At 44.6% G+C, this 18,377-nt stretch overlaps 1 protein-coding gene across 15 annotated transcripts in view; it reads right to left on the bottom strand.

The window, feature by feature from the left end:
* LOC144093727 (uncharacterized) overlaps positions 1-18,377 on the bottom strand; it is a 109,844-nt gene that overhangs the window by 69,606 nt on the left and 21,861 nt on the right. For all 15 annotated transcript variants that reach the window (XM_077627393.1, XM_077627405.1, XM_077627394.1 and 12 more), the window contains 7 exons: positions 16,693-16,809; positions 11,905-11,982; positions 11,724-11,833; positions 7,872-8,001; positions 5,868-6,080; positions 5,287-5,379; positions 1,647-1,696 (listed from right to left, as the gene is read on the bottom strand). In XM_077627393.1, the coding sequence (XP_077483519.1) occupies positions 1,647-1,696; positions 5,287-5,379; positions 5,868-6,080; positions 7,872-8,001; positions 11,724-11,833; positions 11,905-11,982; positions 16,693-16,809 (791 nt within the window). The remainder of the gene's footprint in view (positions 1-1,646; positions 1,697-5,286; positions 5,380-5,867; positions 6,081-7,871; positions 8,002-11,723; positions 11,834-11,904; positions 11,983-16,692; positions 16,810-18,377) is intronic.

Here is an 18,377-nt window from a genome sequence, read left to right as displayed (position 1 = left end):
TATGAAGCATTACCGTATTTACAAGATTGTAAGTCGACCTATTTTTCAAAATTTGAATACCTGAAGTGGGGGGGGAGTCGACTTACAATCGAAATGAAAACATGGCACTTTAAGTAAAGGCGAGACAAACGAGATATCGGGCATGCTACAGCATGGTTGCATTTTTGCTGCGTGGCTCCGACGCATCGCTCTTGGTGCTAGCCTTGAGCAGCTGCTATGTCAACACGCAGAAGTTGCATCCCCTCGCCCGCGTGGGCGGCGGCCGATGGCAGCTATCGATAAGCAGCAAACTGGCACCCCGCACTCCTCACACGTGGCTGCAGACTGCGGTTGCTGATAAGTGGCCGCGGCCCGATAACGCAATCGCGTTCTACCGGAAGCTTAAGCGTATAAGTTTTCTTTTTTACTTTCAAATGCGCGCTCAGCACTCAAGGGAGTGTTGATAGAAGGGCTGCTGTTCCAATCAAGGCGGCAACCCTCACTCTGAACAGCAGCGGTGCCGGGGAGTGTCTGTAGCCGATAGAAGAGCCGACGTCATTCACGCGTAGTTTCTCTTTGGCTCTGACACATTTGACTACTGCCGGCCGCGTTTCACAAGTTTTTAGTGTAGTGCCTCGTCAGTTGTCATGTGTGTTCTAGGCCTGGCAAGCGACCAGTGCTCGTTCACGACTATATTCAAGATGGCTGCCATTCATTACACTGAAGAAACGAACAGCAGCGCGCCGGGCCAAAAGTTCGACGTTTGCACCGGGTGATGCAGGTGTGGCAGCTGCAGCGAGGAAAATTTTCAGCTGTTCCACGTGATGTCGTGATGTTCTCTTTGCAAAGTGCGGGATTTCGCTGGACAACGACGTTAGAACGACGTGCTGTGGGACCGCAGCAGCAATCACGACGGCAGCGCTAGTGAGGACGATGGCGCAAGTGTGGACGAGTAGTCCAGTGACTACTACACTGTCGTTTTGGAATGTGCCCACGAGCACAGGCGCACACGGCAGCCGATAGCAGCTGGCGATAAACGGCAGCCACTGGACAATGCTATCGTGTTAACTATTTAAAGCCAAGCTTAAACAACCTCAAGGTTTTTTATTTATTTTTTTTTTTCGGAATTGTGATTTGGGGGGGGGGGGGGGGGGCGACAAAATCGCGAAAATACTTGATGTCGTCCACAAAATTTCTGCAGCAGAAAGTTAGGGGACTCTGGTATGACTCACTCTGCCCTTAACCTATGACATCTGATGGCCAGCATACAGATGTTCATATAGCAAAGACGGAACTGAGAACATGAGCACTATAGCAGCCACAGGAATAGGTATATATGTTGCTTATTAACTGTTGCTTAATCAACTTTTACATTTTATTTTATTTACCATAGAACTTATGATTGGCAGTTCGAGCGGACAACTTCCGCCCAAAACTGCCTTGAAACTTCTGAGCAACATTACACATGCAAGCAACAAACCTGCCACACTACTACAGGGGCCTATTTTTAAGACATGTGGAATGGCAATCGGAATGCAGTCTAATATGAGTATAGCACAAACCTAAAAAAAACAAGAAAAATCACAACAGCAGGGGAGATGAGAAACCAGCCCCTGAAACCCTCCTTCAAACATTACACAGAAAGTAAAGAAAAGAAGCTAACTCACTTAGTCTTCTTCTGCTTTGGTGCAGTATCAACCAGTTGGGAGTGGACAAACTAGGAAAAAAAAAAGACACGGTTTTATTATTATCGAAATGAAAGCTTGCAAAAAGTTGAGAGAAAAAAAGAAGTACAGGTGAGTAAAAGCAATATTCATTCCATACATGCAACACAGAGAAGTCATGCTGTTGAAAGCATATAAATGACTAGTTAGTCAGGTTTTGCATTCGCTATGACACTATTTTTTGCGCGTGCACACAAAAGGATGCAAAGAAAAAACCAGCAGCTGAACACATTATGTACAGTCGTGAGCAATATAAGAGGGAACGAAGTTTGAGCACTAATTTATTTATTACTACATAAAGTACTTACTCGTGCCATTTGTGCCCGCGTATGCTTTGCACGCCCCCAACTTTCTACCCGGCTTTTTAAAAAAAATCTTTTCCTCTCATATTTTGTGCTCCCTGCTGTGCAAGCACACTAGCATGCATACGGGTGCATGCAGGGCAGGCTAGGAAAGGCCAAGGCCGCGTCATCGCGTGCAGCTGTAAAATATGAGTGAGTGGTGTCAATAAAAGGTATTCTTTAGTAAATTGCTTCTGGTAAGAAAGTCATTTGTGCCCAATTTACCCGGCTCACTTGCGCCGGTGGCCTCTTTTCCGTACAAACGGCTGTGACAGCAAACTTCCAGTAACCTCTGGTGCGAGCGTCACGCCAAAATCCAAAACCACACAACCGATGGCTATTCTGTTTGCTGCTACTCAGCCTGCATGCGAGTAGGCCGTTTTATCGCTGCGTATCTCCAATTGCCTCTGACTGCTGGCTTTGCAATTGTATAGTTCGCGTTTAATGCTTTGAGCTGCACGCGTGCCATCATGCCATCATACGGGGAACTACATAACGTGGGTCTGGGTTGGAGGTGGGAGCGTAATGCATCAACTTGCATTTGGAACCAACTATTTTTTTTTCACCACCGAGGGCCGTGAGTTGCAGGGTCGACTTATTATACATGGCAGTGTACCATATACTACCATACAAATTCCACGTTATAACCTTTGTAGAGTTTTTTAGGACGTGTTCGTGAAATCTCTGCTTCATTTGTGCACTCCCTTTTTGAATCCTTAATTTTACAAAAAAAATTCCCTAAAATTATCTGAGTAAATACGCTAGTTTTGTGACAAGCACAGTTCTTGCTAGTGATTTGTAAATAGTTTTCCTCCTGTCATATATTATCTAAAAGTAATTCTGAAATAACCAGACAAATAACCAGAGAATTAACAACAAGAGAATTCACAATTTTGTGCAAAATGCTTGTTCCCTCTCACATAGCTCACGACTATGCATCCATATAACATGTCCTGAACAGAAGTTATGACTAAAGAGATAACCACCCTGAAATTATTGTCAAGCATGCATGTCTCAACCGTAATGCGAACTTATGAGCCAAGTAGACTGGCTGGCAGCAACGAAAATTGCATGCAACACTGGTCTTGCAATTGTACAGCAATTTTTTTAGTTCGCAGTTTTAATACTGGTTAAAAAATTAATAATAAAGATCTTATTCAAGTTAGTTAAATTGTAGCGGCGCTGGCATCGCCAGCGGCGCTGATAAAGAAGATCTGCCTCGCGCATCAGAGAACGCTCTCATCAACCAGCACTGGCCTAGTCAGCAACGTCAACAGCCGGCTCCACCGTCTCAGCCGCCGCGGCTACCGGGACGGCCAATAAATGTGGTTCAACCTCCACAAAATATCAAATTAGACAACACAAACCTGATAATTATCAATTCAAGCTCTTAACAAAGCTCAGTTTGTGCTATGTGGCATAGCCAGTATACTTTTCCTTTGAGTATTGATAAGCTCCTCCGATAAGCTCCTCCTTGATAAGTGCGTCCGACAATGATGCAACCAAAAGGATGCACTGAGGAGCACAAGCTGCAAAAAGTGCGCTATCCGAGGCAAGCCGTGCAAGTTACCCAAAATGGAAGAAGAGCTTCTGTGCTAACAGCACGCAAGCTGCGTGACTTCTTGTGGGATGAATGTGCACCAGAGCATAGCACCAGCTTGGAGTCAGAATACTCTGTGAGCGACAATTGAATGTAGAATAAATGCCGCTTATTCCCCGATTGGTGTGTTCTTACTTTAAAACATTTTTTCCCCAGACATCACGTGTATGCACCTCGAAAAATGGCCCTCTAATCTGGAAAAAAAAGTGCGGCCCTCGCAAGCGTTTATAAGGAATACAACTTAAAGGCACTGCGTAGAACTGCTGTATAATCCAGGCACTGTATAATAAAAAAATTTCTCCCAATGAACGCATTTGCGTAATAAATGTACTAATTTGGTCGTCTGAATGCATTTTTTCCCTCACACATTGTAATAAAAGCTGTTCTCTTCTCGCAAGAGCTTGTACTGAGCCCGCATTGCCGGGAGGAAGTCAACCAGACCATGTGTTAACGCACTGTGACGGAAGCACACGCACGCCTTGTTGGCACCGAAATAATGAGTAGTAAATTTACAAATTCGATGCCAACGAGGAGCGTGTGCACTTCTGTCACTGTGCATTAAATGAACACCTGGTCTGGATGACTTAACTGAGTAGCACAATTCAGGTAGGCGCAGATAGCTACTGCGCTGCACAAAATTTCTTTGCAAAACAAGGTATGCTCTTTAGAGACACCATTATACTTGGGCGATTTGATTTCAAGGAAATCCAGTGAAGTCCAAAATGAAGTCTAGGAAACCCAACAGAATCCAAAGAAGGTCTAGGAAAGTCAATAGAATCACAGAATGAGAAGTTGCTGTGACGGAGGAGGATGCAACAACTGTCTCATAGTAGGCAGTCACTTTGATAACATTGCTGGGGAAAAATATACTGTAGAGAGGAAAAGGTGGCACCAATGAAAAAAGCCAAGCACAAGATCTAGTCTCAGGTGAAAGTCAACAAAGAATTCCACTGTCTTTCCTCAAATGAAGGGTTAGTGTACACTCATGAAAAAGCATCAATATAACAACAGCAGTGCAACTAGTTGTAAAGAAAAGGTGCTAACAGTGCACCTTAAGTGACTAATGTACTGTTATTGGAAGAATTTACAATAAAACTCATCGAAGGAAGCATTGTAAATTCTCAAACTGTGCAAGCACAGAGCACTCCCATTTCTGCAACCTTAAAGTGCAGCAGATCTGTAGAGGTGGTCTTTGCTAGTATTCGAGTCAGATTTGAAAGCTCTGTGTGGACCCTATAATTTAGAAAAAATTCTTTAAAAATCGCTGCTCGCAGCAGCTCGCAAATGGTTAGGGCGACACACCTCAATGCGTGTCTCCTACCCCGATGACATCAGTGAGCAGACGGGGCGAGCTCAAAGGCTGGCTCTTCTGCCCACTGACGCCATCGGGGTAGAGGACATGCGGTGAGGTGACCGTCCTAATCGGTTGCGAGCTGCTGCGAGCAGCGATCTTTAAAAAATTATTTCTAAATTATAGAGTCCACACACAGCTTTCAGATTTGACTCGAATACCCACAAGCACAGCTCCACAAATGTGTTGCACTTGAATATGCCCATCGAAATCCTTCCACGGTCCCATTAACACACACACATACATATGCACTAAACGAAGGGCAGTGTGTATGCACAGGAAAGCATGTACCTGCTTGCCAACAGTGCCATCCTTTTCTATGCTCTCAACCTTGACGATGGCGCCGCAGCAGTCGGGGGTGGGACACGTTTCACCGAGGAAGCCCTAAACAAAGTTAAGAACGCTTGTTAGCATAACGAGTATAGCAGAAGTGTCACATGCATGCACTGCACGGGAGATTACCTGCCACAGAAACAGCTCCTGCTGCTTTTATCCCAACGAAGTCCAACAGTTGCAGTGAACACATCAATACATATAACAAGTATGTGCTCACTAGCACTTGTGCGCTCTAGCAAGAGTGTTGTTCACTAGAGCTTGCTCAGCTCAGTCTCTCTTTCTCATCCTCAGTACCAGCCTACCACAGTTATCTCATTGAAAAAGATTTGTGCAAGAACGAAATAGTTTGCAGTAAGCAGTTAGTTTAGCATTGTAGCAAGCCACGTGAACAAACTGAAATGAGCAGTTTAGTTGGCATCAGATAAGAAAAGAAAACATGTCAATCTCACATTGCAATTTTCCTATCAATACTCCACAGGCAAATAAAATACCCCATGGCTCAACCTTCGACCCGAGTTACACTAAGGCCAACTCACTTTCTCGGTTAGGTTGCGAGATTCCCGATACTCTCGCCAACAGGCTGGGTGGTACTGGATGAGGCATTTAGACGCACAGCGCAGCTGCTGGAAGCCCTTGAAGTCCGGGTCACTGTAGTAGATGTTCTTTTGCAGCGGGCACGCCTCGTGGCAGCACATGGCGTCCCACTTGGGCGGTGCCCGGCACAACGTCTGCATTTCTTCCATAGCTTTCTGCACACAAACGTGGGCAGGTGACTCAGCGACGAGCACCTTCTGTAGTGCAGTCAGAACCTTGCGACCCCTATAAAAAGTTGGCGAGCATGACAACAACCACCCACCAACAAATGAAATGTGAACTCTGAAACCGAGAGGATGCCTAGGGGCATTTCGATAAGGCACCATTCTTCCTTCGTGAAAATATGAACAGAGAAAGAGAGTCAGTAATTAGCAGCTAAACAAAGGCTTAAAATGCACAGTACTCATCATAAGTATGCAAGCCACAGCGTGCTTAACTTGCAGCTGCTGCATCGTCGAATAATGCCTGTAGTATGTTGTAGCAGCCCGGCAGTGAAACAGACTATGACGTGCAAGCAAGCCTGCCTGGCACGAGCAGTTCAGAATTCAACAACTACATGGTAGGACGTCAGAGGTGCACAGTCTAGGCTGGCCGACAGCTCCGCAATCTCCCAGCTAATTGGCCCTCCTCGAAATATACACTGTGGACACCAGACACAATCTTCTGTCTGCTATTCTTGCCTCCCCATGAACTAGGGCTCTTTGTTGCCGCACTCACTTTGAAAGGCATGGCACTAAAGCACTTTAGAAAAGCCTTCTTCCCAACCAACACATTGAGGTGATTGGTCCATATGCATGCACATATTGCCTTGGCAGTACAAATGACACAACACACTGTGTCCATGTTTCCTAGCTACAAAAGAGCCCTTGGATCTCTTCATGGCTTTGGCACACTGGCAATGCAACCCAAGCCACAACAACTGGTGAAATCGGAGCTCCAACTTCACAGGTTTCTTCCAGATCTTTCAAACTACTTTTGCTTGGTACGGTATGCTGTGGTATGTCAGGCTGGACATCCCAAAGCTGCACACAGGCTATGAGAAATGCCGTAATGAGGCATTCCGGAATGAGTCATGAAAACTAAAACAAGGGATTAGAAAAAGCCAACGAAGGTTCCAAACCGATTCAGCTAGTAAACCCTAGTCAAATCATTTTTGCGGTCATTAGTCAATTTAAATTCAAGATGTGAACATTTACACACCTTTACCTTGCACACTTTGACTGTTAACCCTTTGACACACTATGTACACAATTGTATACAAAGCAAACCCGCAGCTTTTCTTGAGAGTGATTGCACCTAGCAGTGATTTCTTTATTTCAGATGAATTTTGCATCTTTCATGTGGTAAATAGGGTGTTTTTTTTATGCTATAATAGGGAATGCAGTAAATAAAATTTCGCGAAACATTGAGCACGGTAGCACGTCATCCGCCATTTTTGTGAAGGCATATTTTTCCGCCAATAGTAACATCGTTTTTTTTTACAATTTCAAGCAGAATGTGCACATTTGAAATAGTAGTTATTACCATGACCCTTCGGGTGTTTACACTTGATAGGTCACAGCATTTCGATGTCACTATATTCATCAATTATGACGCTTTGTATGAAATTTTGCACATCCCTGCAGTAAAACAACTACTAGTATTTAGCGCTGGAAAACTAACAAATGGTCTTTTTTAATGCCTGAATACACTATTTAGGCAGGAAAATGTTTCTCTCCAATGAAACGAAAAATGGCGTTTCAAAGGGTTAAGCTGCAAAAAAGTTTTTTTTTTTTCTGTAGCATGCGATTGTTTTTTACAGCAATTATTTCTTCAAAACCTGTTCGACTACACAAAATCTGGACAACCCTTAAAGAGTGCTTGAACACTCTTCAAAGAAAACAGAGGTCCAAAAATTCACACACATGCAGCTACTTATTAAAGTCTAAACCAAAATTTGAACAAACCTCAATTTGCTTCCTTTCGGCATTGTCAACTTTAGTCTTTGTCTCGGGCCATAGCAGTTTCTCGGGGAAGTGTATGCCTTTCTGGAGGATGCTCATACACTTCTCTATGTGTGGAAGGGCTTCAGAGAACCTGCGTTTGGTGACCAATGTCCACTGACGATTACAGCACGAAGCAGGCATGCTCCAAGAAGAGGCAAAAACCAACCGAACACACAAGGGCACACCGAATTAACACTGCTGTAATCGCTCTGCATTGCACCAATGTTGTCAAATGGGCAGATTTTGAAACACTGTGCGAATTTTCACGACACTTTTCCGAATGATGTCTCCTTACACCAGAAGGACAAAACCAAAACTTTAATACAGTTGAACCTCATTATACGAAAATAGTTTATAACGAAATAATAAATATAACGAAGAAATGACTATTCCTTTTGGAAGCTCAGTCGGCAATGGCTATAACGAAGCTAGGGCTATAATTATTATTATTATCTATATAAAGATATTGTTAATGCTATCACAGAACCAGTTCAAATTAGGCTGTTTGCGGATGACTGCATTTTATTCACAGAAATTAAAACTCCGGAGGACCAAGTAGTGCTTAACTCTAACCTCAACAGCATTAACGATTGGTGTTGCAGACACGATATGAAACTAAATGCTGAAAAAACAGTTTTCACGAGAATAACTAACAAAAAACACAATCTATCTTATCAGTACCGCCTATCATCAGGGTGCCTATCAGAACTAAAACAGTACAGGTACCTTGATGTAACAATAACTAATACTACCTTAAGTTGGAATGCTCACATTTCTAACATTTGTGCACCATCCTTCCGTAAACTGTGTTTTCATTGATATAAATTAAAACGAGCCCCTTCCGAAATTAAGTTTTTAGCTTATACATCAATCATTAGACCAAACTATAATATGCCTGTACAGTGTGGGATCCTTTCACTAAAACTAACATCCAGGCGTTAGAAATGATTCAGTGGAAAGCATTCGTTTCACTTTTTCTAAATTCTGCACTATTGATTCCCCTACAACTCTAATGAATGTTAATGGCATACAAACACTGGAAACTCGAAGAAAGCTTCTGCGACTAAAATTTCTCTTTGTTGAAAATTTACAAGTTATCAATGAGCCCGGACCCTTATTTAAAACCACTAGTGACGCGATTAAGACATCGTCACGCCCAGTCCTTAACACCTTATCGTGCTAGAACAAACTTGTATCAATATTCTTATTTTCTTCGAACAATAACTGAGTGGAATAAGCTTCCTTTGAGTGGACTAATAAGCACTGAGAGCACTGCAAATTTTTTATAGACTTTTGAATGTTGTATGTCTAGTTCCGGCGAAAAAAATTGTGTTCAATTTATTTATTCTTTGTTCGAATCATGCATGTGTTGTCCTTGGTTTATTTATCTTTTAATTTGTGCGCTAAATGTTACCTTGCCTTTTATCTGATCGTAATGCCACTCCTGCCCGGGTCTACCAAGGCTGGCAGTATTGAATTAAAAAAAAAAAAAATGAAATAATCGCTGGGCCTCTTCAACTTCGCTATGAGGTTAAACTGCACTACATAGTCATCACAAAATTATACATATCATGAGCTACTCAAGTGTCAGCCTTGGATAAGTGTAGGTACTTAATTCATATTTTTGGAGTAGACGACCATAGAAAAGCTTGTTTTACAGAATTGGAAGAGCTGCTCCTGAGCAATTTCCTGAAAATTAGCACACGAGTCCCTGTTTTTCATTTTTTGTTATCACTGCTATTTAATATCAAGTGGAACCCTAAGAATTGAGAACATTAAGTACACAGTGTTATTTCTCATAAAATGTTTGTCTAAAAAGCACCTTTAATGTAAATTCTCATTGTACAGTACAAGTATGAACCGGTAAGTTATCCTAAATAAGAAGTCTGGATAAAACATGAAAAACTGAGAAAGCCAAGTTGAATAATTTAAAGAGCTCTCATTTTGGAGGGTTTTTCCCCTCATCTAAAAGCCCTTCCTCAGACGGTACAACTTTCTTTGACTAGGACATCGCTCAGTCGCAATTGCTCATGGCTTTTGCCTAGGGCTTTTTGCAACTTCTCAGCGACTTAGTTTATGCCCTAAAGCTGCCAGAAATTAGCTGAACATAGCTATAACAGGCGTGTACAGCAGCTGTAAAGGCTGTAAATTGGCCTTAACCCCACAACAGACCCCTTTTTAGGTACCAAAATATGGTTGGTTGATAGGGTTTAGCGTCCTAAAGCAACTGCTATGAGGGACGCTGTGGTGGAGGGCTCCGGATAATTTCAACCACCTCGGGTTCCTTTAACGTGCACTCATCACACAGTGCCAAAATGGTGATTTTGTACCCACGCTGTAATCTGTCAGCAAACAAAAAAATGCTTTGGATGACACCTACTCTCCTTAAACCCAACAATGAGTGCCAGAAAACACACCACAAGCTGGGCCAGTCATTCAAGAGCTAGAAATGAGTGTCTGCTTATGATGAGCCTGGCTCGTCCAAGTATGCTAAGGGCAGGATTAAAGGTCCCGTGATGCTTTACCACCAATTCAAGCCAGAATCTGATTTTGCCAAGAAATAAAATTACGGCTGCCGGGGATAGGATTATGCAGCAGGCTTGGTCTTGTTTTTCATCTGTTTCTCCTGCAGCCTCACTGGAGGTATCGATGAAGCCACAAAGTTAAAAAAATAGCAACTGCAATGAGACTTCTGCACTGTTCCATGCATTGAAAGCACTCCCCAAATTGGAAGACAGGTTCCTTATCAGTTGCAACATCCAGTGCAGCAAACATCACCATATAAATTTTTCGATAAAACTCAAATCTCACCCCTTTACTTGGGCCGTAAAGTACCAGTGCTATAATAACATGGCTGGAGGTGATAGTAAACCTCTTATACCATAAACGCAAGCACTTATAAAAAAGTGGGTCTAAATACCAAGATGATACAGCATCCTTAAACCAACAGCTGTTAGCAGCCTTCTTTAAAATAAATGGCATCAGCATCAACATTGTACAATATTACCTTGTTGGCATGAGCTGGTGGGAAAGCCCAATGAGAACACACTAAGTGCTAGTGAAGCTGAACCGCCAAAAAATTTGTCCACATTTGTGTACAGAAAACAGTGAAAGTTATCACTGAAACAGATGCACAACTCTGTCTCAGTTCACTGCGGCCTTGCAGAGAGCAAATGCAGCACTTGACAAGGGCCAGACTCTGCAGCGAGCTAGGCCATGGGGCAGTAAACTCATAGCAATGGAAACTGAAGAAGGATTTGATTTCATGCGCGGACGTGCTGCACATGTGGGACTAGTACATTCTCCATAGTTACCCTAATCAAGGGGGCCTGTGTCAAAGCTGCAAGACTGGCATGTACAGCAGTGCTAGGGGAACAGGTTTCTTTCCCTTAGATCTAAGGAAGTTTTTGTGTACAGACATTTCGACGCAACATCACTTGTGCCAGAAGGGCAATATCTTGTAGGAACGTATCCCGCCCGATACAGACTCAGTGTGTCTCTCCTGTCCTTACTGCTCGTAACACGGCTTACTGCTCGTAACACTGCTGGTGAGTTAGACGGCCTTGCTTCCTTAGCATATTTTGTTGCTAGTAGACGTAATTGTGCTGGCAGCAACAAATGTGTTTTTGCGTCTATGTTTTGCCCCTTTGTTCCCAAAAGCACAGCATCATAACAGGGAGGCCTCCTCTGGAGAGGTGCTTCCTTGCAGGTGCGGCTGCAGGTTACCTTTGCACCTGTCTGCATGCAGCACAGATATACCACATAACCTCCTGTTCAACAAACCAACAAAGGCACATAGGTAAGTAACCTCACCTGTTCATTTTAATTAGGGCTCTTGATACACCGTAGTAAGCCAGAGGAAACACGACGTCCTTGTGATTGTTGGTGATTCCGAGAAAAAACTCTACAGAACTTTTCAAGTCCTGCACAGGAAATTTGAAAATGAGTGCAAAGCCACAGTGCACCACCAGAAGCAGCAGCCAGGTTCCCTTACCTCTAAAGAGCCCATCTCGAGTGAAGCACAACCGGCAGCGTATTCCACTAGTATCAAGTCGAGCTCTGAAAGCTTAGGCTAGAAAAGTGCAACAATAATGACAAACAATTACGCAGGTTCACAGTCAGCTTAATGAACAGTGTCAAAATGGCTTCCACCACAATAAATTATCTATTTCAGAAAATTACCATGAATAGTTACTGCACAAAAATTCCAACCATGAAAGTAGATACTGCATGTTGTCTTGCTTAACCTTCTCTACCTACCAAGCTGTACTCACAGTAATTATATTTAATATCTCTAAAGATGAGACCTACTCATTCAGCCTAGTGCTTTGTCAGTCTACCACAGAGACACCGAGTTTACCAACCTGTTCAGGTTTGTTCTTTTCAGCACTAAGGGACGAGAAATCTCCGAGAAGTGCAATTCAGAAACAGCAGCATGCAACAACATGAGCCAGACATGTCTTTGCAATTCCCTTTCTACTACCCTGGCATTCAGCAGCAGCTTAACGGTATGAAAACATAGTGAGGTGACTGCAGCTTTCCTTTGACTCATCTCATTGACCACGAGACTGCGAGACCACTAACCTAGCACAGTCTCAACTCCTCAATTTTCCTAGTGCAGTTTCCTCAACTTACTGCCCAATGCACTTCAGTGGGTACAAGTGAATCCCCGACAGCAGACTAAAACCTCGTTGATTCAGACTTCACGAGGCACGGTAAAACATCCAAATAATCTGAATACTGACTTATCAAACGAACTTCCTAAAAAATTGGCAAGAACCGCTCAAATTTATTCTGTGAAGACATGGGCGATGATCATCTGCTTCTGATCTGAATGATAATCTTTAGCAGTTCCATCAAATGCTTTACCACGCACACTGTTGGGAATGTCGAAGAACTGCTCAGAATGGTAATGACTTTCATGGCTTCCTTCATGGTGCGATGCAATAACAGTGGAGCCTTCTCACAAGTGATCCCGTTGCATGTGAAGAGGTTCCACAGCACTAATAGCGAATTGCACACAACAAGCCCGGAGTTCCGGCAAATGCTTAAGCACCAGAGCAACAAGATGCTTTCAAAAAAGAATAAGACCAGCGAAGCGTCATTCAGCATCCGAACCAGCGACGTCAGCACAGTTCAATATAAGCAATAATTCGATATACTGTAATCACTTGATTGTAAGTCGACCTATTATCAAAAATTTGAAAATCTGAAGCGGGGGGGAGGGGGGGGGGGGCGTTGACTTAAAATCGAAACCAAAGCATAGCACAATAAATAAAGGCGAGACAAACGAGATATCAGGCATGCTACAGCGTGGTTGCATTTTTGCTGCACAGCTACGTCGCATTACTCTTGGTGCTGGCCTTGAGAAGCTGCAATGTTCCCGTGCAGAACCCGCATCCCCACCCCACGTGAGGCGGCCGATGGTGTCGATAAGCAGCAAACTGGCACCCCAAACTCCCCACACGTGGCTCCAGACTGCGGTTGCTGATAAGCGGCGGCGGCCCCATAACGCAATCGTGTTCTACGTGAAGCTCAAGCATCCAACAAGTTTTCTCTTTTACTTTCAAATGCGCGCTCGGCACTCAAGGGAGCGTTGATAGTTGATGGAAGGGCCGCTGTTCCAACCAAGGTGGCACCCCCCTCCCAGAACGGTGCCGGGGAGTGTCGGTAGCCAACGGAAGAGCCGACGCCATTCACATGTAGTTTCTCTTTGGCTCTGACGCATTTGACTACTGCCAGCCGCGTTTCACAAGTTTTTAATGTAGTGCTTCGTCAGTCGTCACTTGTGCTCTAGGTCCGGCAAGCAACCGGCGCTCGTTCAGGGCTACATTCAAGGTGGCTGCCATTCTTTACACCGAGGAAACGAACAGCTGCGCGCCGGCCGAAAGTTCAACGTTCGCAATGGGTGATACAGGTGTGGCAGCTGCAGCGAGGAAAATTTTCAGCTGTTCCATGCGATGTCGTAATGTGGCTGTTTGCGAAGTGGGTGATTTCGCTGGACGACGACGTTAGAACGACGTGCTGAGGGACAGCAGCAGTGCTCACGACGGCAGCGCTAGTAAGGACAATGGCACAAGTGTGGATGAGTAATCCAGTGACTAATACATTTTCGTTTTAGAATGTGCCCACAGGCATGCCTGCGCATGAGAGCCAATAGCGGCTGGCGATAAACGGCGGCAGCTGGATAATGCTATCGCACTTTATTATTAAAGGCTAAGCATAAACGACCTCCAAGTCTTTTTTTTCTTTTCAGAAATGTGATGTGGTTGGGTCGACTTACATTGGAGTCGACTTACAATCATGTAAATACGGTAGTATCTGGGAGTGACTGTATTCAGATTAAAAAATTAATGAGGGTTGGATTAACGATGTTTTACTGCCATTATCACCTCGGCACTGGCACACAGACCAGACTACATTAAAAGCTCGTTAATCTGAACTCGAAGGGGACCGTAAAATAGTTCGAATTAAGCGAAGTTCGAATTATCGAATGGGCGCTAGAATAAGTGGTTATAGCGCCCCGCCGCGCAGGTAGAACCCGGAGCAGTCACATCTAGACTCGTTATCGCGAGCTAGGCGCTACTATACATTTGTGGCGAGCAGATTCTGAGAATTCATCCGGTCCCAATTGGAAATGAAATACATTGGTCGGCCAGTTATGCGTCAGAAACAAGTACTGGAATGCATTCGCGTGAGCAGTGAGCTTTAGTGGTGGATGGAATATATGACGCTATTTATGCTCCAAAACATGTTTATTTATGGGGAAGGGCTGTCAAAATTAAAAGTAATCGCCGAAGTGCATTTGCTTGCGTTTTTTCTGCCGAGACTCCATCAGCATCATCTGTAGCTTGCCCAAAGCTCCTGCGCAACGTCAGAGTTCTCACTGACAGAGAAGTGGTGTGCTGCAACATCGAGCGCCGACCCTACTTCATGTGCACTTGGCGGTGGCACAGTCTCGTCGCCGCCGTCGGACTCATCACTGTCGGCTGTTCTCACCGCACGAGCCCTACGACGTCTGCTAAGAGCATGCAGCCTCAATTATATCGGCGTCAATCAAGGGCTCCAATGTCTTCATGCTGCTGTCCACGTAGCTCGCACTAACGGCACCAACAAAAAACCGTCGTCACCCGAACTGCCATACTATGTTGTTTACGCCACGTGATCGCGACCCAGAGACCGTGGCACAACGAAAACCTGGAACGGCTTGCGCCGCAGCATCAGCGGCATGGATGAGTGCTCCGGCAGCGAAAAACCTGCTACGGCATGCACCGGAATGCGGGCTCAGCGAGCCTCGTGCATGTGGGTTTTTTTTTCTTTTCCATTGTTTTACATCTCCGGTAAATTTCGAGCGTGTTTTACTCGCTATGGGTCAACTTCTATCTACAAGGAGTGGTGTCAGCCAGTGGCTCCTAGTTCGAATTAACCGTAGCGGATGCCGATGTCACAAAATTCGGCGCATATTCGAAAAAAAGGCACTGCGCGTAAGCAATCGCGCCCGCGGGCAGTAACATAAAAGAAAAAAAAAAAACAGCGGGAAAGGAACCCCAGAGAGCGCGTATCTTTGTGTGTGCTGCTGCCCTTTCCAACCAGCTCGCTGATACGACGCCAAAGAAAACATGGCCGCACGCGCCGTCGATTACTCTAGAACGTCCGAGTAGTTTCTACTCATTGTCGACGGAGAGTGGGGTAACCTTGTCCGCGCTAAAGTGATACTCTCTCCCCTTTGCTCTCGCACCGACGGCTTCGCATACCGAGGACCCAGAATCTTCTGGCAGGCGGTTTCTGTACTCGACCAATGGGGTCGCGCGCCCGGCGCGAGGAGAAGGAGCTTGTACAGTTGATACTACGTGTAGGTGGGCGCCTGCCTTGGTGAGAAGAACTAACAGACGCGGACCGCGCCTATAGATGAACGCTTTAACCGCTGTCTGTTAGCCCGAGCCGCCGTTTAAGCTTCACAAAAGCGCGCCTGCTCAACTCCCGAGAGAACACCACTCGCCCAGGCGGACCAGCGAGGCAACGTGTGCCAGTCTGCGGATCAGCCCCGTCGTGCTCCTTAGGTCGTCGGACTGTCGCAGTGCCCGGTGAACAAATTGTGTTTTGTTTGTCTCTCTCTGTGTTCGCACACTTTAGGTGCAGGGATTTTGTTGTATTGTGATCTCCCTCAGGTGTTACTTTGCACAAGTTGCATTGTATTTGTAAATCACTTTGTATGTGCTGGTACGAGTTATTGTGAAATCCTCTGTATCGTTTCTTCGCTGTATAAACTTAGTTTTGTTTTGTGAACCTTTGGCTCTGGCCCATTCTCTTGCTTGTGACCGGCGAAAGCTGGGCACTAAACGACCAACCCCCTTGTCACTTGGTAGCTGGTCTCCGGCTGAGCTTGCCACGCTGAGTCGAGGGCATCTCTTTTGTGACCGAGACCGCTACCCCCACACGCTCTAAGGGTGTCTGAGAGCACATGCAAACGTGCGCGAAGTGGTGACAGCCGATTTGTTCGAATTATCGGGAGTTTTCCCCCATTGAAATACACAAGGCTGTGCCGGGACCCGGGCATCAGTTCGAATTAACCGAGTTTGAATTAACGAGCTTTTACTGTGGTTAAATGCTGCTTTTATATTAAAAGCTGTCATGCCTTACATGACACCACACAGAACTCTGTCAACAGAGAGACAAAAACACATCTACCCAAGAGCTTCATGCTTCTTACTACACCCTTTGACATTTTAATCACTAAGAGAAATAAGGACATGACAACGCTAGTGCAGCTTCAGCAACTCACCTTTTCCGCCAAAACGGTCTTGAAACCCTGTAGTGCTAGCTTGTACAGGCCCCCGAGCAAGTCCTCGCAGGATTTCTTTAAGACGTCCATCACGTTCCTGTCACTGACAACTGTCTTCTGCAAATTGCAAAATTACATGCTTTTTGCACCTGGTGAGGAAAGCACAACAGTTGCTAAAAGAAAAAAAAAAAAGTCTCTTTGTAACTTTAATCATATTTTGTAGATGAACAAAATATGGTGCACACACATATCAGTATAGATAGCACCACACATAAGACTCTCACCACTGCAAAATACATCCTACCTCTAAGCCCTTTGACTGTCATTTACAAACAAGCACGTTTCCGACTTTCCGTCTACCAGTGTCACTGACATACCCATATGCCCTCCTATCTGCGTTAAAAATGCACGCCGAAACACGAAGCTACTTTCATCTCGTGCTATGCTTTTTTTGTGAGCTAGCTGCACAGAGTGACTGCGGCCACACATGTACCTTCGGGAGGAGGAGGGGGTGCACGGTTGCTTGGCTTTAGCTTCGCGCGAGGCAACTCTTGAAAGGAGTGAATGCGTCTGCGAGTGCGAACAACCTTACACTTGCAATCCTCGTTCAAACATTCGTAAAGGTGGTTTTGCATTTGTTGCAACTTTCTAGAAGCTTTTCTTTTTTGTCTTCATTCTTGCCATGTCCGCTACGTGACTTCTAGCGCAGGGAGCACACACCGCTGCCTTCCCACAGCCTTGCTATCAGCAGCAAGCAAGGTAATTGCACTCTCCCATCTCTTTTTCATCTTTCTTTCACAAGTTGTCTCTGTGTTCAATCCCTAATACTGCAGTAAAAAACCAGACACTGGAGGTCCGGCACTATAGAAAAAAAACCGACAGTGAAAGGGCTAAAACAAGGTGCCTGGTTGCTTGAAATGCTTTGTTCTATAAGGCCATTACACCAATTCCAGTAGTTGTGATGAAAAATATATTTCATACTGTACATGGCTTCCCTTACACACTGTCATCAGCAGCCATATTATGTCTGCTACAGGACAAAGGCCTCTCCCTAAGACCACCAACCATCCCTATCCTGTGCCACCCGCAGCTGCTCTACCCATTACACAGTATAAATTCTTTCCACAACAATCTTTTTCTTCATTGTATTTGATGCTAGCTCTAGATTTCAACTTCTGTAACCAAAATTGTGGTTAGCTAGCAGATGCACAGTTAGTCAAATTGGACAAAAAACTGAGCATTCTGTGACTTTGGTAAAAAATATTTATGTCGATAATGGGTGACATGTTGATCTTGAAGAGTTGCCAAAAATATCTGCCATGCTCTGCACTGATGAACATGTAACAAAGTGGAACTAAAATAAAGGAACCAACAGCTATGCCTTCACTTCACGCAATTCTGTCGCATTGTTCATAGGTTTCAAAAAGTGTCTCTGCATAATGGTCTTGATAAAGCTAGTAGAACCCGTTCTGGAATCATGCTAATGACTTACTAGTTTCTCCTACCTGCATCTACCCGGCCGTCGCGCAAGCTTAAACTTTGACTGCCTCTTATCATGCTCCAGGCAACCAGATTGAAACCATCGAGCAAGGCAGTCGCTGAGTGAAAATTTAGACAATTTTCTCCTATGTGCTTGATTATTTGGAGTTTGTCACCGTAATACCCCGAAGAGGCCATGCACAACA

This window comes from Amblyomma americanum, chromosome 6 (genome assembly GCF_052857255.1).
Source record: "Amblyomma americanum isolate KBUSLIRL-KWMA chromosome 6, ASM5285725v1, whole genome shotgun sequence".
NCBI classification, from domain to species: Eukaryota; Metazoa; Arthropoda; class Arachnida; order Ixodida; family Ixodidae; genus Amblyomma; species Amblyomma americanum.
The sequence above is the reverse complement of the archived record's forward strand: the minus strand, read 5'-3'. Positions and strand labels throughout refer to the sequence as shown.